At 46.3% G+C, this 23,851-nt stretch overlaps 1 protein-coding gene across 1 annotated transcript; it reads left to right on the top strand.

Annotated features, from left to right (window-relative positions):
- Positions 382-7,432, top strand: LTBR (lymphotoxin beta receptor). Its single transcript, NM_001308823.1, is given in 10 exon segments — positions 382-605; positions 743-839; positions 1,080-1,205; positions 1,302-1,454; positions 1,829-1,925; positions 2,066-2,157; positions 4,967-5,074; positions 5,381-5,406; positions 5,986-6,214; positions 6,534-7,432. Coding segments are annotated over 10 exon segments (1,266 nt in total). The 5' UTR covers positions 382-509; the 3' UTR covers positions 6,776-7,432.

Here is a 23,851-nt window from a genome sequence, read left to right as displayed (position 1 = left end):
CTGCCAAGACCTCCATCTGTGCCTGGGTCAGCCCTGCCCCAGCTGGGCTCTCAGGGACCATCAGAGAGTTGTCCCCTGGCTCTGCTGCCCCTTTCCCACCAGCTGGGCCTGGCCTGTCTCCTCGTCCTCCTCTCCAGTCAGGCTTCCAGAGAAGGGAGGAGGCCCAGTTCCGGCCCTGCTGCCCTCACGTGCTTTCCCGGCCACCCCCTCCCGCCCTGCATCGGGCAGCCAAGCCTGTTCCTCTTCCCGATTGCGACAGCCGCCCCAGCTCCCAGCGCTCCCTGTCCCCGCCCCGCGGCCGGCTGCTCCACTCCCACTTCCTGAGCCCGGCGCTGGAGCCCTGGAGGCCAGGCCAGGCCCGGCCGCTCCGGCCCCCAGGGGCACGTCAGCCCGAGTCCCGTCCCAGCCCCTGAGCTGGGGACGCTGCTGCCACCACTGCCCGGGACGTCCAGGCCTCCCATCTTCCTCCCAGGCCTCCACCCATCTGGTCGGCTGGCCGACTGGCCGCCATGCGCCTGCCGTGGGCCGCCTCCTCCTGCGGCCTGGCCTGGGGGCCACTCATGCTGGGCCTCTGCAGTCTCCAGGCAGCATCCCAGTCCCAGCTGGTGAGGGAGGGCCCCGTGCAGGGGGCGGGGGTGGGCTTGGCTAGGGAGAGGGGTCTGGGCAGCCCTCTCTGTAATCCTTCTGCCCTCCCCAGCTGACCCCTGAATAATTCTCCCCCCACTTCATCTCCCCCTTGAAGGTGCTCCCTTACCGCCCGGAGAACCAAACCTGCCAGGACCAGAAAAGGGAGTACTACGAGCCCAAACATCACGTCTGCTGCTCGCGCTGCCCCCCAGGTGAGAGGCAAGGGGCAGAGGAAGGCTGGGACAGGGAGGTGGGTTACAGGGGCTCCAGCCCACCTGGCTGCCTCGGAGGGAAGGCAGACATCAGGTCCCAGGTGACAGGCAAAGGGTGAGCAACACTGGCCGTCCCTTCTATGTAGGCACCCGGACAGGCCCAGGGTCACACAGCGAGCAGCAGAGGGGACGGTGGAACCCCAGCCCCCTGACACTGCTACTGCCCCACTCGCATCCTAGGCACGCACGTCTCAGCTGAGTGTAGCCATGACCAGAACACCGCTTGTGCCACATGCCCTGAAAATTCCTACAACGAGCACTGGAACCACCTCTCCATCTGCCAGCTGTGCCGCCCCTGTGACCAGAGTGAGTGGGGTGTGCCCGGGGTGGGCAGGGGTGGGGGGATGTGCTGGGACCCCCAGGAGTGCGGCCCCTCTGCTGAGCCTGCCATCTCTCCACCAGTGCTGGGCTTCATGGAGGTCACGCCTTGTACCAGCAAACACAAAGCCCAGTGCCGCTGCCAGCCTGGGATGTTCTGCGTCTTCTGGGACTCTGAGTGTGTCCACTGCGAGCCACTCTTCAACTGCCCACCTGGCACCGAAGCTGAGCTCAGAGGTCACTGGGGGCAGAGGGCAGGGAGGAGGCTGGGCGGGTGATCTTGAACAGGGATCAGGGCATACGGTGCTGTGTTCATGGCGAGCCTCCAGGTGCTTAACTCTCTGGCATAAAATGTCTCTTCTCCTGCCCTGAGAAAGGCCCCCAAAAGGACCTGCAGAGAAATGGCCCAGGACAGTGCTGAGCTCAGGGGGGTCCTCCCAGCACTGGGGAAGTTTGGGCAACTTGGAGATCAGGAAATATGCTGCCAAGTACAGAATGGGGTGGGTGGGCAGGTGGGGAGGGGGCCATCCAGAGGGCTCAAGGGAAGCTCACATCTGGGCAGATGCTCCTTTGCCCACTCACCCGGGCTGGCTGTGTCTTTCTCTTGCCAGATAAAGCTGGGGAGGCAAACAGAAAATGTGTTCCCTGCAAGGCAGGGCACTTCCAGAATTCCTCTTCCCCCAGCGCCCGCTGCCAGCCCCACACGAGGTGAGTGTGCCTCCATCTGTGTCCCCTGCCCCATGCCCAGCCCCAGCTGCTGACAACCCTGCCCGTGCCCACCTCCACGGAACCACCTCCCACTTCCAGCCGGGAGGAAGCCCACCTGAGCTGGGCTCTTTCCTGCACAGGTGTGAGGACCAGGGCCTTGTGGAGGCAGCTCCAGGCACCACCCAGTCTGACACCACCTGCAGAAATCCACCGGACCCCCCCAAGATGCCAGGTGAGGGGCCAGGGGCACAGGGAGGGGGCGCCTGGGAAGATGCCTTAATTCCAACCATCCAAATAAGCAGGAAAATGATGAATCCTTTCTTCTCAAAATTGAGGCAAGAAGAAACTCCTCAAAGGGAAATTGGAGTCTCTCCTTATACACAAACATACACATGCACACTTTTTAAATGATGTATTATATAGATTTTGTATAAGTTAGATATAATATTATGCCCACACTGAGATGTAATCATTTCGACATGCCACCATTGTATAATCTATTTATTAGACCGAGTATCTCTTTATTAGATTACACACTTCCATTAGAGGTACAATTCTATGCTTGACTCTTTCTTGGTTTTTTCTGTGGAGTTATTAGTTATTGATTTCCTCACCTAAGAAAGGGTTACAGGGTGTTTCTAATGACTGTTATTGTTATTAATTGGGGGAGAGTTAATTTCATTCACTTTAAAAAATCACCAAGTATTTGGAGTTCTTGCTGTGGCCCAATGGGATAAGAATCTGACTGCAGGGGCTCAGGTCACTGCAGAGGTGTGGGTTTGATCCTCAGCCTGGTGCAATGCATTAAAGGATCTGTGTGGCCAAGCTTCGGCATAAGTCAAAGCTGGGGCTCCGGAGTTCCCGTTGTGGCTCAGTGGTTAATGAATCTGACTAGGAACCATGAGCTTGCAGGTTCAATCTTTGGCCTCGCTCAGTGGGTTAAGGATCTGGCATTGCCCTGAGCTGTGGTGTAGGCCGGCAGCTGCAGCTCTAATTAGACCCCTAGCCTGGGAACCTCCATATGCCGTGGGTGCAGCCCTAGAAAAGACAAAAAAAAAAAAAAAAAGCTGGGGCTCCAATTCAATCTCTGGCCCAGGAACTTTGATATGCCATGTGTGTGCCCATTAAAAAAAATTATCAAGTGTTTATAATCATAATTTCCATTTATTGAGAGGCAGTGTATTAGGCACTCTGTGAACATTTGACTTTCACTAACTCATTTAATCTTCAATGATCCTATGAAATGGTCCTATTATTATCCTCACTGACTGGGTGAGGAAAGTGAGGCCCAGAGAGTTTAGGTAACTTGCCCAAGATCATCCGGGGGTAACTGGTGTTATGAAAACCTGTACTCAGGCCTTTCTTCCTCCAAAGCTCATGCCATGATACATGCACGCTGCAGAAAATTAGAAAATTCAGATAAACAGAAATAAAAATCACCCACAGAACCATCATCCAGCATATCCACTCAACATTTTTGAATAGATCCTCCCAGACATTTTTTGGTGTAATGGAAAAAAATAATTTTTTTCTAAAAGTGGAGTCATTGGAAGGTAACTCAATTTTTCCTTCAACTATATCATAAATATTTTCCACGTCCTCTTCTTCATTCTTATCTGTGTATCAGATACAATTGGCATTTTAGAGCCAGAATTTTAGAGAGTATGTAAGCTAATCTCCTCATTTTCTATATGAAAAACACACACTGGGTAGGAATCCAGGTATCTAAGACTCTGGGTCCAATTTTCCCCATGCCTCCCCCTTTTTCCTTTTTTTTCTTTTTCGGCCACCCCGCAACATATGGAGTTTCTGGGCCAGGGATCTGATTTGAGTGCCTGCTGTGACCCACACAGCAGCTGCAACAATGCCAGGACCTTTATTCCACTGTGCCAGGCCCAGGGATCAAACCTGCGTCTTGGCGTTGCAGAGATGCTGCAGATCCCATTATGGCACTCAGGAACTCCCCCATAGCTCCCATTCTGCGCTCCCTTAGGCCGCAGAATTAGATGGACCAGAAAAGGCAAACCCCCAGGGTGCAAATGTCCAAGTCTTCCTGACTTTCCTCAGGCACAGATGACACAGGTGACAGGCATGGTAGTCTCCATGCTGTCGATGATGGCAGTGCTGAGGCTCATGGGAAGGCAGCAGGTACCCATGGCTACAGTGAGCGCCTGAGGAACTGAACACCCAGCCTCCCTTTCCCTCCCCATCCTGGGACCTGCCCTGAGTGAGCGGGTGGAGACCTGGCAACCATCGTCTCCCAGGCAGCCAAAGGCAGAGTTCAGACGCCAGGATCCCGACTTCGTCACCCCTGTTAACACCCTCACATACAGAGGGGCAGCATCAGCTCCCACAGCTGGAGGTCTTAGGTCTCTCTGGAAGATGGTCAAGCCCGCAGAAATGTGGCTTTACCCTGTGAGTCTGCTCACAACCCCAAGCCCCACCCTCCTTTACTGCCTCCCACTCCTGCTTCCAGTCCTTGCAGACACAACTGCCCGAGCTCTTGTCCTCACCCACAAGGCTGCCCCCACCCTGGTCTCTAGGGGAGTGGCCACCCACACCAGCCAAACATCTGCAGCAGTTTCTCCTGGCTGTCGGGGTTGGGGGCGGCTCCCCTTAGTCTAGCTTAGTGCCTCTCTGTAACCCAAGGGAAATTTCTCCAGTTCTGCCTTTAGGAACTGCAGTGGGGCTAGAAGGGGAAAGCTGCTCCCCCCAGCCCCCGCCCATTTTCTCTGTCTGGGTGGCCTGAGAACTGAAGAGCTGCCCCTTAACTTCCCCACCCCTCACCCGCCCTCCTCCAGTCCTTTTTTATTTTAAGGGCTGCACCTGCCACACATGGAAGTTCCCAGGCTAGGAGTCGAATCGGAGCTGCAGCTGCCGGCCCACACCACAGCCACAGCAATGCTGGATCCTTAACCCACTGAGCAAGGCCAGGGATCAAACCAGCATCCTCATGGATACTAGTCTGGTTCATTTCTACAGAGCCACAATGGAAATTCCCTTGGGGTCCTTATGCCGTATTCTGTCTGCTGTCCTGACAGGAATGATGCTGGTGCTGGCCATCCTGCTGCCGCTCATCTTCTTTCTGCTCATCGCCATCATCCTTGCCTGCACCTGGAAGAGCCACCCTTCTCTCTGCAGAAAACTGGGTAGGAAGGAGCTGGGCACAGGCAGGGGTGCAGGCCTGGGTCTGTGCCTACTGGGTGAGGGAGGTGGTTTGAAGAAACATTCAGCTTCCCCATGGCCGACCCTTCTGCCCCTCTACACCTTCAAGACACCCAGTGCCTGCTCCCCACATAGATATCAGCTCCATCCAGCCCCCCATTCTGAGGCTGGAGATAAGGGCAATGATCACTTGTTCCTTCTGGAGCCCGGGGTGGACAGTACCATGTTGGGGGGGATGTGGAGGGGAAGGCCTGGGGGTCTGAGGTCTGCTATTTCATTTTCTATTGCAGGATCCCTGCTCAAGAGGCACCCAGAGGTAATGGGGAAGGCTGAGATGATAGCAAGGAGGGGCAGGGGGACAGGTGAACAAGGTGGGGGGCAGACAGGAAAAGGATGCAGCTTCACCACCCATCCATTCATTCAGCTAATAATTTAACCAGCACACCATGTGCTAGGCATTGTTTGAGGCACTGTGGAACCAGCAAGGAGCAAAATTAAGGGCCTACCCTCCTGGAGTTACGTACCAGCAGAGCAAGAATAAAGTTAGACAACTATGTATTAGGTGGTGATAACTGCTAAATAAAGCCTGGTAGGGGGACAATGAGGGACAATGGCAATGGACAGGGGTACATTATCTTAGAGTGGACAGAGAGGGCCTCTCTGATCAGCTGATATTTGAACAGAGCTAAAGAAAGGAGGGAGCCAGGCTTCCGGATGTGGGGGGAAAGTGCTCCAGGAAGAGGGAACCACAAGTGCAAATGCCCTGAGGCAGGGAGAGTGATGAGGAGCAGAGGAGGGCGCAGCTCAGCCTAAGCATGGGATGGGGTGTGGGAATTCCAGAAAGATGGGGTTTGAGGCCCACATCCTTGGTTGGTTCTCTGCCTCTGTCCTACAGGGAGAGGAATCAAATGCAGCTGATGGCAGCTGGGAGCCCCCGAGGGTCAACCCACATTTCCTTGACCTGGTAGAGCTGCTCCTGCCCACCTCTGGAGATTTGACGCCAGCCTCGGCAGGGCTCCCAGCAACCCCGGTTTTGAAGGAAGAGGTGCTACAACAGCAAAGCCCTCTGAGCCAGGCCCGGGAGCTGGAGGCTGAGCTCCCAGAGCAAGGCCAGGTGGCCCACGGTGAGCCTGGGGCAGGTTCGGGGGAAGGGGTGGGAGGAAGGAAGGTGGGCAAGGAGAGAGAGTGTGAGGCAGACCAAAAAGAGGAGACTGAACCGGGAACAAGAGGAGACTCTTACAGCCAGAGTGTCCTTATTAGAGAAGGGAAGAGACTGAAAACCCAGAGACAGAGGAATGAATAAGAGCTCCAGAAACCGAGAGCAGATGGAGGGGGACAGAGTGCGGAGATGACCAAAGGGGCACTGGGGCGCAGGGGTCGATGCTGGGGCCACAAAGACCTTCCCCTCAACAGTGCCCCCTCACTCTGCTTTCCTTCCTGCAGGTACCAATGGCATTCATGTCACCGGTGGGTCTGTGACTGTCACCGGCAACATCTACATCTACAATGGGCCGGTACTGGGGGGAGCACGGGGCCCTGGGGACCCCCCAGCTCCCCCAGAGCCTCCATACCCCATCCCTGAAGAGGGTGCCCCTGGCCCTCCCGGCCTCTCTACACCCTATCAGGAGGATGGCAAAGCTTGGCACCTGGCTGAGACAGAGACACTGGGGTGCCACGCCCTCTAACGGGGGCCAAGGACCCAATCTGTCACCCATACCTGATGGTGTCTGGGAGAAGCCAGGAGAAAGGAAGCATGAGAGCACCTCTGCCCTGAGGCCACCCTACCCTCGTGGGACTGACGGAGGGCCTGGGTGGGGCCCCAAGAGGGACCCTGAGGGGCCGGGCCTCAGACACCTCTCCAAGAGCAGGGCAGGCACTGGCTGGGTACAGTGCCCCCACAGGACTCTCACCGCGGCCTAGGCAGGCCTGAGACTCCACTGCAGACCTCCTGCCCACTGGGGCTGCACCAACTCAGCCTCAGGCATGGACAAGGCATGTGACGCCAACTGCTGCCCCCATGGCATCTACACCTAAGCATGGCACAGAAGGGAGCCGGCCGCGTGGTCACTGCAAGGACATCGCCAGGACCTCTGGTAGATTCGTGGTGCTCATCCCCAAGCTTCAGAGGCCCTTCGAGGGCACGTGGACTGAGGGAGACCCTACATGAAGATGGAGTGACATGGAGGACCACCCTCCCTCCCCCCCTAGACTGGAAAGGGAGTCCTTACAACTGGGGGCTTGGGTGGGGTTCTAGGTATAAGGGAGAGTTTTGGAAGGAGAGGAAAATGGTGAGTGTATTTATAAACTGTAACCACATGTAAATAAAAAGGAGACTGAGACCTAGATAATTTATTTCCTTGGGATTTACAGAGAAACTATTCTAATGGGCCCATGTCAAAGGCACAAGTCAAAACTTTAAAATATAAGCCCTGGAGTTCCCATTGTGGCTCAGCAGGTTAAGAACCCAACTAGTATCCATGAGGCCACAGGTTTGATCCCCAGCCTTGCTCAGTGGGTTAAGGACCCAGCGTTACCATGTGCTGTGGTGTAGGTCACAGACACGGCTTGGGTCCCACATTGCTGTGGCTTCGGTGTAGGCTGGCAGCTGCAGCTCAGATTCCACCCCTACTCTGGGGACTTCATATGCAGCAGGTGCAGCCCTAAAAAGAAAATGTATATATATACATATACATATATATGTATACACACATATACATATACATACATACATACATATATACATATGTGTATGTGTGTGTGTGTGTGTATAAAAGCCCACAAGGTATTTGTGTGAGAGGCTGGTCTATGGAATTTAGGTGATGACATTATTGGCCAGCGATCACCAACAATGCGGCAGGCAGTGTTCGCAATGCTATAGAACATCAACTCAGGTAACCTTCACAGCAACCGGGGAGGGAGGCACACTGACTATTCCCAATGAACAGATGAGGAAATCCAAGCCCAGAGAGGGTTAGTCACTTGCCCAGTTCCTCTGCAAACAGCACCCATTAGGTTGGTTCTAGGGGCTTCCTGGGTTAAAATCTTCACATACCACACCCTTACAGGATTTCATTGAACCTGTAAGCTGGGTTAGTTTTCTCAAATAATCAGACCCCTTTCATGTTCAGCCGGTATCAAGTCTCAGCCAACTCCCAAAGCACCAGGCTCAAGGCAGGATGCACAAGTGTTTGGCAAGTTTGGATGAAGGGAAAGATACGCACTTTAGACCTAAATCGAGAGGCCAAGTCCACATTCTGTTGGTGAAGAGACTAAGGCCAGAAGGAGCACTTATGACTTTTATTTTATTCCTTCTTATCTTGCAGGCACACCTCGCTTTATTGCTTTTTTTTTTAACAAATTGTGGCAACCCTGCATTAATGATGATGGTTAGCATTTTTTAGCAATAAAATATTTTAAAATTAAGACATGTACATTGGTTTTTAGATATAATGCTATTACACACTTAATAGACTACAGTGTCGTGTACATGTAACTTTTAGATGCAGTGGGGGACCCCAAAATTCACATGACTTGCTATACTGCAGTGGTCTGGGACTGAACCTGCAATATCTCCAAGTATGCCTGGTTTCTCCTTTTTCCCCCAAAAGAATTTCAAGTCTTCTCAAGATTGCTTATTGTTTGTAAACGTTTGGGTCCCCAGAATTTATCTACCATGCTGCCCAGTAGAGACGATCTTAGCTTGAAGGATTGTGCGGGAGCGGCTGCCAGCTGACTGCTCCTTCCATAAAAGGCCACCATCTGGGTCCAATGTTATGACTCTGTTGCTGGGGCTCTTCAAGGTGGGGAGGCTACAGAGCCCACACGCCAGGAGTTGTCTGATCCAGCTGAGTGGACGGGTTATTTAAGGTTGACCTTGTAAGTATTAAACCCAACTTCCCTTTTTGAGAAGTAAATAACGTGAGCTGTATTTTTACGTGGTGAAATCCTCCCGCTTTTGCTGTATGCTAGAGCCAGATGTGATTCCTGAATCATTGTTCCAATGGGTTCTGATAAAAAACAAAGGTTACGCATTTTTGCCGAAAAAATAAACGGAGGAAAGATTTTTTAAAGAAATAATGCTAAGGTACAGCCCACGTGACCCCAGATTTAGGATTATATCTGCCTGTATTGATTTGCTAGGGTTTCCATAACAAGGTACGGCAGATTGGTGGCTTCAACAATAGAAAATTATTTTCTCACAGTTCTGGAGGCTAGAAGTCTGAGATCAAGGTGTCAACAGAGGTGGTTTCTTCTGAGGCTCTTCTCCCTGGCTTGCAGATGGCTGTCTTCTTCCCACATCCTCACGTGGTCTTCCCTCTGTGTGTGTATGTACCTTAACCTCCTCTTTTTATGACACCAGTCATACTGGATTAGGGCTGGCTGTAATGACCTTGTTTTAATTTAATGATCTCTTTAAAGACCCTGTCTCCAATATAGTCATATTCTGAGGTATTAGGAGTTAGGATTTCAAAATACGACTTTTGGTAGTTCCTATGGTGGCTCAGTGGTTAAGGATCTGATGTCTCTGTGAGAATGTGGGTTGGATCCCTGGCCTTGCTCAGTGGGATAAGGATCCAGAGTTGCTGTGGTTGCACCGTGGGCCCTAGCTGCAGCTCTGATTCTACCCTTGGCCCCAGGAAACCTCCGCATGCTGCAGGTGTGGCCATAAAAAAAAAAAAAGGAAGAAAGAAAAAAATAAATAAAATGAAACAAGACTTTTGGAGGACATTACACTGTCTATGCTTACTTTGCCAGTGCTGGGTTAATACAGGTCCCAAGACACTTGAAAAGAACACACTTTTTTTAAAAATTATTTTATTGAAATATAGCAGATTTACAATGTTAATTTCTACTGCACAGCAAAGTGATTCGGTTATACACATATATTTTTCATTTTGTTATTAAAGTATAGTTGATTTATAATGCTGTACCAATTTCTGCTGTACTGCAAAGTGACCCAGTCATACATATACATTCCCTTTTTTATATTATCTTCCATCATGGTCTATCCCAGGAGACTGGATACAGTTCTCTGTGCTGTACAAAAGGACCTCACTGCTTATCCATTCTAAATGTAATAGTTTATATCTATTACAACTCCCAGTCCATCCTACTCCCTTCCCCTTCCCCCCCACTCCCGGAAACCACAAGTCTGTTCTCTATGTCTGTAAGCCTGTTTCTGTTTTGGAGATAAGTTCATTTGTGCCATTATATATTTTCATTATGGTTTATCACAGGATATTGAATATAGTTCCCTGTGCTATTTGAATATAGTTCCCCTGTGCTTGTTGTTTATCCATTCTGCATATAATAGTTTGTATCTGCTAATCCCAAATTCCCAATCCATCCCTCCCCCATCCCCTCCCCCTTGGCAATCACAAATATGTTCTCTTTTTTTTTCTAGTTATTATTTTTAACATTTATGGCAATTTTTTCAATTTAATTTTTATTTTATATTAGCTTATAGTTGATTTACAATGTTGCATTGGTGTCAGGTATACAGCAAAGTAATTCAGTTATAAATATACATATACCAATTCTTTTTCAGATTTTTTTCCCATATAGGTTATCACAGAATACTGAGTAGACAGAACACATTTTATATAGAGAGAAGCTCCTGTCTGGAATGAAAGCAGAGAGAAAACCAGTAAAGACAGCCTCTTGATTATTGTCTTCAGAAGATGGAACCAGATACAACGGCAGTAAATAATGGGATAATTAAGTCTGGATCCACTAGTCTCATTTGGGGGGGGGTAATAAATTTTTTTGACTATCCTGTTTGGAGTTGCATGGAATGTTCTAGAAGTTTTGCAGAGTCTGAACCCCCACCACCCCATACCTTCTGGAATTCTCTATGTACCTCCATGTTCTGGGGCTCCAGGGAATGCTCTTGGTAGTGATCTTCACTGAGAGAAAACAAACTTGAGAGGCTTATGCCAAAGAGCCCATGAGCATTGAGAACTATGTCTAGATACTCATGTTGCAACAGAAGAAAGGGTGGGGGAAAAACTGTAATTGCAATGTATACATGTAAGGATAACCTGACCCCCTTGCTGTACAGTGGGAAAATTAAAAAAAAAAAAAAAAAAAAAAAAAAAACACACAAAAAAAAGAGCCCATGAGAAAGGCCCTTGATATCACAGACCACTGGTGCTTTTACAAACAAAACCCAAAACAACCTCAAGCCCATGTGATAGAAACTTTGATAGAATCTTGCCCCAAGGACACTCTGCTATGCCCCATCTCCTTGGTTGAGAATCACTAGCCTCTACATTTCAGGAAGCTTCACCTCTGGTAGTTTGTATTTTGGAAAGAACAGACTTTCCTTTTGTTCTCCAAATATGAAACATAATAACATTAAGTGTTCTTTTATTATTATTTATTTATTTATTTTGGTTGCACTCAGGGCATATGGATGTTTCCAGGCCAGCCCGTGACCTACACCACAACTGTGGCAACACCGGATCCTTAACCCACTGCAAGGGGCCAGGGATCAAATCCCTGACTCAGCAGCAACCCAAGCCATTGCAAAGACAACGCCAAATCCTTAACCTGCTGCACCACCGCAGGAACTCCTAAAAGTTTTTTTTGTTTGTTTTTTTTGTTTTGTCTTTTCTAGGGCCGCACCCGCGGCATACAGGGGTTCCCAGGCTAGGGGTCAAATCGGAGCTGTAGCTGCCGGCCTACTCCAGGGCCACAGCAACTCAGGATCCAAGCCGCCTCTGTGACCTACACCACAGCTCACTGCAATGCCAGATCCTTAACCCACTGAGAAAGGCCAGGGATCAAACCCACAACCTCATGGTTCTCAGTTGTATTTGATAACCACTGAGCCACGATGGGAACTCCGTAAAAGTTTTTTTTTTAAGTACAAATGTCCCTGCCCCAAACCAAGGCTCACTGGGCCTAGAATGTCTAAACCAGAGTGGCTTAAATCTTTTACTACTGAATCAATGTGTTTTTTGTTTTGTTTTGTTTTTTTCTTTTTTGGCCACACCTGCAGCATGTGGAAGTTCCCATGGCCAGGGATCGAACCTGCACCACAGGAGTGACCCGAGCCACAGTAGTGATGACACCAGATCCTTAACCCACTGAGCTACCAGGGAACTCCTTTACTACTGAATCATATGGTCACTGCAAAGTCATGACCAAGAAATCGCCCTCAACCTCCAAGGCTAGAGAAACCTGAATGGCTTTCAAGAGACCAAGGTGAACTAGCTATGGATTTATCCCAATTTACATAAAGATTTTATACAAAAGATTGAGAGCAGGAACTGGTACTAACAATAGCAAAGCTACCTCTGGCTTTGTTTTGGACTTACACTTAGGCCCTCACCCTTGAGATAGATCTCCTACAAAGGTTTTCCCATCCCACTGCCTTTTTTTTTTTTTTTTTTTCCCAGGGCGGCACCTATGGCACATGGAGGTTCCCACGCCAGGGGTCCAGTCAGAGCTACAGCTGCTGACCTATGCCACAGCCACAGCAATGACAGATCTGAGCTGCATCTGTGACCTATACCACAGCTCACGGCAACGCCGAATCCTTAACCCACTGATCAAGGCCAGGGACCGAACCCATAACCTCATGGTTCCTAGTCGGATTCATTTCCGCTGTGCCACAACGGAACCTCCCCATCCCACAGCTTTATGCTCAAGGTGCATACACACTCCCTGGAGTACCTACCATCTCACAGCTAATCCACACTCCATGTGCACTGATTCAGGGTTAGGAGAGCTGGATTACCACAGCTCCAGCCAAGTGAGCTGTGGCTCACTGCTTAGCACCAATTACGAGTAGGGGGAAGCCTCAGCCAACACTGAATAAGGAAGGGAGTTCCTACCTCCTGTTCCTCAGCAGATCTGTCTCCTCAAACTCCCCCAGCTCCCACAGCCTTGAATCACCATGTTTCAAGGTCTTGGCCTGTGAAAAGCCCTGCAAGTGACACAGGAGAGTGAGCCACATTCAGGCAATTCAAACTCCCACCCAGCTTGTTGCTCTATTCCTGGAAAAGGATGAGCTGTATGGTTAGTCATGGGGTCGGCTGGTCAAGGGATGACCAGGTCCCAGCCAAAGATAAACCTGACTCCACTGGCATCATATTTTAATCACTGAGCCCATTAGAACATGGACAATTGTGACAGACCTCAAGAAAGCAGACAATTTGCTCCTCTGCCATCTATGGCCACAAAGTAACTTCTCCAGGGTCACCCATTAGATAAGCGTGGGCACAGGAAGGTTCATTCCTCACCCTAGATGACCTTGCTTTCCCATCCCCATACTCCACCAACAGAAGGGGGAGTGGGGTCTGGGGCTGACCACCAAAGAATGGCCAGGTTTCCACAGATCACATCTTTATCCTACATCAGGTCTTACCTGCAGCTTGGGGAACTCACAGAAAGACAAGTTTTGTACAACCCCAGAATTTTTCCTTCAGCAGCCACAATTGGTCACATTGCATGTTTCCAGGTTACAAAGGAGCCCATGCTACAAACATGGGGCAGCAGACAAGTCTCAATCAGGGCTTTACAAGAAGGCCAGGGCAAGTGTTCCAGAGATTGACAACATCTGCAAGTGGGCACCCCAGCGCCTCCAGGAAACCCCTCACTCTCAGGGCTATCGGGACGCTTCACTGGGGACCTCTTTCTTGAGCATCGAAAAGCCTCCTTTTCTGGACCAAGGAGGCAGGGATATGCAGATCAATGGCTACTCTGCCAGTTGGGAAAGAGGAGGGGGAGGGCAGTTCCTTAGGACCCCAGCAGAGGTAGACAATGGGAGGCGACGGGTTCAAGATGACAGGTAAGGCCATTTTCAAGGAGGTGGGTGGCGCTGGCTGGGGGCTGTTCCCCTTCCTCCCCTCTGCAGTTAAAACCGAAAGCCCATGATGATGGAGACTGTGAGCAGAATGAAGACGAAAGCCATGTCTTGGATCTCGTCCCAGCAGAAGCTCTCCTGCAGCTGGTAAAAAAAAAAAAAAAAAGGCGGCAATGTCGAACTTGGTGCGGTTGGTATCAGGCGAGCAGGACTCACGGCAGGGGGCCGGAGAGGCAGGCAATGGGCTTCTTGAAAGACCAGGTGACGGAGCTGAGCAGGACTTCATCGCTGAGCAGGCCGAGGTTATCCTCGGGACGCAAGGTGGGACTGCCCAACACCACGCAGGCCTGGGAGATGCGTGAAGCGCTTGGCCGCCTCCACGCTCCCGGAGCTGAACTCGGTGCGGTAGTAAGAGCTCTGTGGGTCCTGGGCCCCCTGGCTCTGCGCCTGCGTGGCGCGCAGGGGCAGACGAGCAGCTCCCAGAGGGCCGTGCGCGAGTACGGGCCGTGGCTCCAGAAGTAAGTCCTCGCTTCTCCGCCTGGCGGGGTCCCAAATTTTGTGGAACCACACGGACCTGCTACAGCATCACCAGGAACAGCCGCGGCCTCCTCATATCGTTTTAGAGAACGCTACTCCTGTGCCTCACGGAGGAGAAAGCCAACGCTGAGTCCAGCACTGACAACAGGGATGCGGGGAGGCCAGTGCGAGGCTAAGGCAGCGGTCCACCAGAGAGATGGAGGCTTTCGGGAGTTCCCTGGTGCCCTAAGGGGTTAAGGATCCAGCATTGTCACTGTTGTAGGTTCCGAGGGGACAAAAAAAAAAAGAATTACTCTTTTCAAAAGATGGACTGGCTCATGTTGACACTGAGTGGACTCTTTCTGCTACCTGCCCAACAGATCTCTGCGCCTTTTCTGGGAACAAAGCCCTATTTCTGTATTAGGGTAGAGGTTCCTTGATACCAGGAGAGGAGACCCTTCTCCCAACTTCAGGGGCCAGTAAACCCATTCCTCTCTGCTAGGAATTCGTTTGGGATAAGCATGGGATCCAGTGTGGCCAGTGACATGTACAGGGAAGTCTTTCTTATCATGAGAAAAAACATTAGGAGAAACTCTTTGGCTTTCCTTGTCCTTTCTTTCTTGTTTGGGGAACCTTTGTGTGAGGACATGATGCCTGAGCTGTGGCAGCCATCTTGCTGTCCTGAAGGAAAGCCGTGGAGATAAAAAGCCAATTCTCTGAGATGGAAATCCTAGCAGAAAAGGAAGAACCTAGTTTGTGAGGCGTCGTTGAGCAGCTGAACCACCAGTCAGGGAGCACCTACTTCTGGGCTTTTTGTGAGAAAACAAACCTAATTTGTGCAAATCATGGTAAGTCAAGTTTTCCTTTTCTTTTTTATTTGGTATTATTATTATTATTATTTTGTCTTTCGTCTTTTTAGGGCCGCACCCGCAGCATATGGAAATTCCCAGGCTAGGTATCGAATCAAGCTGTAGCCGCTGGCCTGCACCACAGCCACAGCAATGCCAGATCCTAGCCACGTCTTCGACCTATACCACAGCTTGTGGCAACACTGGATCTTTAACCCACTGATCGAGGCCAGGGATCAAACCTGCATCCTCATGAATGCTAGTCAGATTCATTTCCACTGAGCCACAACAGGAACTCCTCTTTTTCTTTTTTAGTTGTAACTTTATTTTTTCTCTTTAGGAGTAGGTGATTTATTCACATGGCTTAAAGTTTAAAAAGTATCAAAGAGTATGTGGTGAAATGTCTCTCTTCACTCCTGTCCCTCAACCACTAAGATCCCCTCCCTGGAAGCAACCAGTGTTATTGCTATTGCTGTTGCTATGATTTATGCAAATATACATACATATATTCCTTCCTCCTTTTTTCCACAAATGGTAGCATGTTCTTTGTATATTTTTCCCTTTGCTTTTTTCATTTATCAAATTAACTTTGCCAGGACTTCCCGTGTGGCTCACAAAATAACCATTGGCCATAATACTGTAATAAGTATCAAAATATCCTCTGTAATTTTTATTATCTGCACACTATATCATTGTATGGCTGCACCATTTAGGTCCCTTTGAGGAGTTTTAATTAGTTTTCAATCTTTACTGTTAAAAACAATAATTACTCATGTTGTTTTGCACATGTAGGCATATTGCTGTCAAAATTTTTCTAGAAATTGAGGGTCAAAGGGAACATTTTTTTTGGGCTACAGCCGGTGTAAGTTCCCAGGCCAGGGATCAAACCCACACCACAACAGTGACTCAGGCCACAATAGTGACAACACTAGATCCTTAACTGCTAGGCCACCAAGGAAATCCAAAGGATACATATATTTTATTTTGATAAATATTACCAAACCAGGGAGTTCCCGTCGTGGTGCAGTGGTTAACAAATCTGACTACGAACCATGAGGTTGCGGGTTCAATCCCTGGCCTTGCTCAGTGGGTTAAGGATCTGGCATTGCCATGAACTGTGGTGTAGGTGGCAGACACTGCTCGGATCCCGCGTTGCTGTGGCTCTGGCGTAGGCTGGTGGCTACAGCTCCAATTAGACCCCTAGCCAGGGAAATTCCATATGCTGAGGGAGTGGCCCAAGAAATGACAAAAAGACAAAAAAAAAACCCAACAACTATATATATATAGTTATATATATATAAAACCAAATCGCCCTCCATAGAGATTGAACAGTAGCAGTTTTTAATAGCCGCTTTCACATACAAATACCAACTGTAGTGTGCTATCAAACATTTTCATCTTTGCCAATCTAAAAGGTGAAAAATGGTATCTCAGTGTAATTATTATTTGCACTTGTTATTGAGTGAAGTTTTTCATTTCATTGTGACTGAACATTTTCATATATTAGAGTCATTTGTAATTTATTTGCCATTAATTATTCATCTCTTTTGCTATTTTTCTATTGGACAGTTATCAAATGTTATTATCTCAAAAATCATCTATTGAACAATGATTTTTTTTTCACTGATTTGAAACACTACTATTATCATCAACTAAATTTGTGTATGAATTTGAATTTACTTCTGGACTTGGAATTATCTTTCTTTGATCTGTCTTTTTAATTTGCTAGCACCACAGTCTTTCAATTCTTTTAGCCTTATATCTTAATATCTATTAGGGCTGCTTTTAATCTTTCCAAAACTGTGCCAACCATATTTTCCTATTTCTTTTTCCACATGAATTCGAAGATCAGCATATGTAGTACTCAAAAAAAAAAAAAGTAACCAAATCCCCCAAAAAAACTCCTATTGTTATTTGTTCTGAGATTGCATCAAAATTCATAGATTAGTTAGGAAGAACTAACATCTTCCTGGTTTATTTTTTTATTTTTTTATTTTTTATTTTTTTGTCTTTTGTACTTTTAGGGCTGCACCTGTGGCATATGGAGGTTCCCAGGCTAGGGGTCTAATTGGTGCTATTGCCGCCGGCCTGCACCACAGCCACAGCAATGCAGGATCCGAGCCTCGTCTGCAACCTGCATCACAGCTCATGGCAACGCTGGATCCTTAACCCACAGAGCGAGGCCAGGTGTCGAACCCTCAACCTCATGGTTCCTAGTCAGAGTCATTTCTGCTGCGCCATGACGGGCGGGACCTCCACTCAGTAGTATTTTTTAATGTTCAATGTTTTTTTAAATATAGATTTTGAGTATTTCTTCTTAAATTCATTTGAGGTGTTTTATAAGTGCCGTAGAAGATAGAAGTAGGATTTTTTTCTGTGTTTTTTTTTTTCCCCAGCCGCTTACTGAATTCTGTCATCTATAACAGTTTTTCAGTTGATTCTCATCGATTCTTATCCATACATAATGCGAAATTAATCTCTGCTGTCTTATTTTGTACTTTTAATATATTTTAATCCTGTCTAAATACATTGCCTAGTACCTCCAGAAGAATGTTGAGTAGTAATGGTATTAATGGACATAGCTGCCTTTTTTTTTTTTTTTTTTTGGCTGCGCCTGCGCCATACAAAATTTCTCAGGTCAGGATTTGAACCCACACCACAGCAGTGACAATACTGTAGCCTTAACTTCTAGGTCACCAGGGAACTCTGAACACCACTGTCTTGATCCAGATTGTAGTGGAAATACTTCCAGTATCTCCCTATTAAGCTGGAGTTGAAATAGACACATTTATTTTATTATGCTAAGGAAATATCCATCTCTTGCAGTTTCACTGAGTTTTAAAATTAGCAATGAATATAGAATTATTACAAGAAGAAAACAAATGTTTTTTGAGCATCTGCAGACATAATCACACTCCTTTTCTCCCTAGATCTGTCAATCTGATGAATTACATAAATCAGTTTCCTAATACTAAACTATCTCTACCTTCCTGGAATACACCACAGTTGATCTTGATGTCTTTTAATGTAGCTCCTAGGATTCTGTTTGCTAATGTTTCATTTCAGATTTTCATAAGGGAACTTGATTTACATTATTGGTCTGTTTTTTGTTCTCATAGCTGAAGGTATTTCTGATATAACAATCCAGCCTAAAGGAATTACACCTTAGAGTTAATTTAGTTTAATATCTAGGACTGCCAACCTCTCACCTCCCTCAGGCTATTTTTAACTCATCTCCCACCCACACTTCTCAGCACAGAGTCATATAGTTCTGTGTTAAGAGATCTTCTTCCAGCCATCTGTTCATTTTTATGTACTTACCATGGAAAGAGTTACTTGTTCCAAGTAGTATACCTCTGAGGTCCTTAAATCATGAAGGATCGTCAAATTGGCTTTTTCAGTCAATATGGTTTGGAATAGCAAAAGCCATTCCAGAGTGACAAGACCCACAAAGGCCATCATACTTGAGACCTAAAGCTCCACTTTGGGATTAGTCTTATTTAGAAAAGCTCTGTCAGCATTGTCCAATAGAATTTTCTGTAGTGATAAAAGGTGTTATCTGTGCTGTATGATGTGGTAGCTACCAGCCACATGCGGCTGATCAACACCTGAAATGTGATTAGTGTGGAGGAACCGAAATTTTAATTTGGTTTAATTTCATATTTAAATAGCTACATGAGGTTGGAAGCTACTGTACTGGACAGCACAACTTTAAGTGCTCTGTGGAGAAACGTGGTTGCCAATAGCTGAAAAGACACCTGTGATGATAGAAAGAGCTCAGGCGAGGAGGTAATCATTCATTCATTACATCTCAAATATTTAACCTACTGTGTGCTAAGCACTGGTTCTAGTTATTAAAGATACAGAGCTAAAAGGACATTTTTCTCTCATGAGATTAGGCAGATAATGAAGATTGATAAGGAACAATAAGTATCATGCTGCAAACCGAAATAGGGAAAGTAATAGTCACTATATACCTTCTCAAGATTGAGTGGTTATGGAAGTCCTTTTTGTCTTTTATTTAGGGCCGCACTTGCGGTATTTGGAAGTTCCAAGGCTAGGGGTCGAATCAGAGCTGTAGCTACCAGCCTACACCTCAGCCATAGCAACGCCAGATCTAAGCCTCATCTGCAACCTGCACCACAGTTCATGGCAACACTGGATCCTTAACCGACTGAGCGAGGCAAGGGATCAAACCTGCATCCTCATGGATAGTAGTCAGATTCATTACCCCTGAGCCACAACGGGAACTCCTGACAGTCCTTTTTGAGGAGGTGACATCTGAGCTGAATAACAAGAAGGAACCAAGTTCCCATTGTGGCACAGTGGTTAACGAATCCGATTAGGAACCATGAGGTTGTGGGTTCGATCCCTGGCCTTGCTCAGAGGGTCAAGGATCTGGCATTGCCGTGATCTGTGGTGTAGGTTGAAGACATGGGATCTGAGCCCTGGCATATGCTGTGGCTCTGGCATAATAGGCTGGCGGCTACAGCTCTGATTCGACCCTTAGCCTGGGAACCTCCATATGCTGTGGGTGCTGCCCTAGAAAAGACAAAAAAAAAAAAAAAAAGATCACTCTGGCTGCTGTATGGAGAATAGAAAATGGTAAATCATTAGCTATAATAATCCAGTGGACAATGAATAAAGAATGGGAGCAGAGAGACCAGGCAAATGTCTGTTACAATAGGGAACTAGAGAAAGGTTGGTGGTTTGGGGGATGTATCTTAGGCTTGGATCCAGCTCATATTCTGTTGTCTGGGCTACCCATTTGTTAAACAAATCTGAGCCCCACTTTCAAAATTAGCATTTGGAGACTATTAAATGAGCATTTACTATGTACTGGGCATCTGAAGATACAAGGAACAAGACAGACCTGCCAGCTAACCTTCTGAGGCTTAAAAGATAACTGCACTGAAATAAATGCTATAAAGGAGAAACACAACATATAATCAGAGACCTAATCTAGGTTCAAGAGATGCTTCCCTGAGGACATTTAAATGTGAACTGAAGAATAATCAAGGTTGACTAAGTGAAAAGCAGGGTTGGGGGGAAGAAGAGCTCTCCTGGTGCGTCTTTGACCTACATCACAGCTCACAGCAATGCCAGATCCTTAACCCACTGAGCGAGGCCAGGGATCAAACCTGTACCCTCATGGATACTAGTTGGAGTTGTAACCCTCGAAGCCACAACAGGAACCCCCTCTCCTGTTTATTTCCAGTTTAAGGTTTGTTTCAAGTTTGCAGCAATTATGAACAAAGTTACTATAAACATTCTTGTACACTTCCTTTTATAGACATATGTTCTCATTTCTCTTGAGTATATACCTAGAAATCAAACTGCTAGATCATCAGGCGGAAATATGTATGGTTTTAGCAAATACTGCTGAAACAGTTCTGAAATGATGGAAGGAATTTACAGTCACACATACAATTATATGAGCATTCCATTGCTTCACATATTAGCCAAAACTTGGTATTGTCCATCATCTTAATATTAGCCAATTTTAATGGGTGTATTTCTCACTGTGGGGTTTCTTTTCTTAATAAATTGTTTACTTTGGAATAATTTTAGAACTACAGAAATGTTGCAAAGATCATACGGAGAGTTTTGATATATCCTTCACCCAGGTTCCCTTCTTTTTCTTTTTTTTTTTTGTCTTTTTGCCATTTCTTGGGTTGCTCTCGCGGCATATGGAGGTTACCAGGCTAGGGGTCGAATCAGAGCTGTAGCCACCGGCCTATGCCAGAGCCACAGCAACATGGGATCCGAGCCGCGTCTGCTGGATCCTTAACCCACTGAGCAAGGCCAGGGATCGAACCCACAACCTCATGGTTCCTAGTCGGATTTGTTAACCGCTGAGCCACAACGGGAACTCCCCAGGTTCCCTTCTTTTAATATCTTACATAACTAGGATACATTAGTCACAACTGAGAAATTAACATTGTTGAAATACTAATTAACTAAACCAGACTTTACTCGAATTTCACCAGTTTTTCCCCTAATGTTCTTTATCTGTTCCAGGATCCAGTCCAGAGTACCAATTGTAGTTTATTGGTCATGACTGTCTAGTCTTTTCTTTGTGTGACAGTTTCTCTTTCCCTATTTTTATCACCTTGACAGTTTTGGAGAATACTAATCGGTTATAGAATGTCCTTCAATTTGGGTGTGTCTTACATTTTCTCATGATTAGAAACTATCAAACTGTATTTCAAAGAGAATCTACTATTTTGCATTTCCATCAGTAGTGAGTTCCTGCTGCTCCTCGACCAGGTGAACAGTGGTATATCATGGTGATTTTTAATTTTCATTTTTCTAATGATAAAATGATGTTGACTGTCTTCCATATGCTTATTTGCCATCCATGTATCTTATTTGCTCAGGTGTCTTTTTAGATCTTTTGCCCATTTTTAAACTGAGCTATCTGTTTTCTTATTTAGTTTTAAGAATGCTTTAAGTGTTCTGGGTACAGATCCTTTATCAGATATGTGATTTGCAAATATCTTCTCCTAGCCCATGGTTTGTTCATTTTCTCAACATATTGTCACAGAGCAAAAGTTTTAAATTTTGATAAGGTCCAATTCATCCACTTTTTCTTTAATGGATTGTGTTTTTGATGTAGTATCTGAAAACTTATTATCAACCCCAAGGTCATACACAAAGATATTTTTTTTCCTGTGTTTTTGTCTAATAAATGTTTTACAGTTTTACTTTTTAAATTTATGTTTACAAGCCATTATTTTTGGAGTAAGTATGGGTTGAAGTTGTTGTATTTTTGTTTTGTTTTGTTTTTTCTTTTGCATATAAATGACCAGTTATTCCAGCACTATTTGTCAAAAACACTCTTCTTTCTCCATTGAATTGCCTTTGCATCTTTGTCGAAAGTCAGTTGATATTTGTGTAGATTTATTTCTGGACTCTCTGCTGGCTTCTGTGTGTCTGTCCTTTTGCTAAAACCACACTGTCTTGATTTCTAATTTCTTCCTAAGTCTTGAAATTGGAAATTGAGTAGTATAATTTCTCCCAACTACTGGTTTGTTTTTTGCTTTGTTTTGTTTTTTAGTTCCTTTTCTTTTCTATACAAATTTTGGGATCTGCTTGCCACTTTCTCAAAAAAAGAAAAAGAAGAAAAGAAAGAAAAGAAATCTGCTGTGATTTTGAGTGAGGATGCATTGATACTATGAATTGACATCTTTTCCAGTTTTCCAATTCATGAACACAGTGTATCCATTTTTTTTTTTCATCTGTTCATTTCTTTAATGAGTGTTTTGTAGTTTTCAGCATAGTTTTTTTGTACAGGATCTGTACTTCATAGGGGGAAGGGAAGGGTATTAAAAATTGTATTTAAAAAATTTCAGATTTCAGTGGTCTATTGCCAATATATGGAAATACGATTGTCTTTTGTATATTGGCCTTGGATCTTACAACCTTGTTAAACTTACTTCTTAGTTCTAGGAACTTTTTTGTAGATCTTCAGAATTTTTACATAGACCATCTTGTCATCTTCAAACAAAGACAGTTTTATTTCTTCCTTTCCAATCTATATACCTTTTATTTATTTTCTTGCCTTCTCACACTGGCTAGGACTTCCAGCATGATATTGAAAGGGTGTTCTAGCCACTCCTAACAGCAAATGATCATACCTGTCAGAACATTTATATTTGGTGTAGCATTTATAGAATAGATTTTTTTAGATTTATAGAACTGATACTAACTATACTACAAGATATGTTCTATTTTAACCTAATTTGGGGTGAGAAACGTGCCCCTAAAGAACTTCTGTAAGTTTACAGGGCTGTAAGTTTCCCATAGGTGTGCCCTTTTGAGCCTCCATGACTAGGATGGAGGGCCACTTGCCCGTGGCCACTTCAGCCTCCATCTGTAATAAAATGGTCAAGAAAGGAGTTCCCTGATAGCTCAGAGAGTTGAAGATCTGCTCTCGTCACTGCTGTGGTGCAGGTTTGATCCCTGTCCAAGAAACTTCCACATACCATGGGCAAGGCCAAGAAAAAATTATTAAAAACAAAAAACAAAAAGAGCCAAGAGACTCTGTTGGGTCAGGGTACATGCGCTTTCCTAATGCTAGAGTCTAGCATTATCCAGCATTATTTATTGAGTCCACCTGACTTTACTAAAGCCTCATTATTTTTGCAAACCAACTCACATCATTTGCCTTCCTACTGACAAGAACTCTGCCTAGTCTAGCTAATAAATCTTTTCCTCAGAATATTGCTCTTCATTAAAAGCAAACTTCCTTGGAGTTCCCATTGTGGTGCAGAAGAAACAAATCAGACTAAGAACTGTGAGGCTGCAGGTTTGATCCCTGGCTTTGCTCAGTGGGTTAAGGATCCGGCATTGCCATGAGCTGTGGTGTAGATCGAAGATGCAGCTCGGATTCCGTGTTGCTGTGGCTCTGGCATAGGCCAGCAGTGTAGCCTCTGATTCAACCTCTAGCCTGAGAATCTCCGTGTGCTGCAGGTATGGCCCTAAATAGACAAATAAATAAATAAATAAATAAAAGCAAACTTCCTTTGTCCCAAGATACCTAGACCAGCACCAGTCTCCCCTAAGGCCCTTTTCTGTCTTGT

The sequence above is a fragment of the Sus scrofa genome, chromosome 5 (genome assembly GCF_000003025.6).
Source record: "Sus scrofa isolate TJ Tabasco breed Duroc chromosome 5, Sscrofa11.1, whole genome shotgun sequence".
NCBI classification, from domain to species: Eukaryota; Metazoa; Chordata; class Mammalia; order Artiodactyla; family Suidae; genus Sus; species Sus scrofa.
Note: the sequence above shows the minus strand (reverse complement) of the source record. Positions and strands in the feature narration are given on the sequence as shown.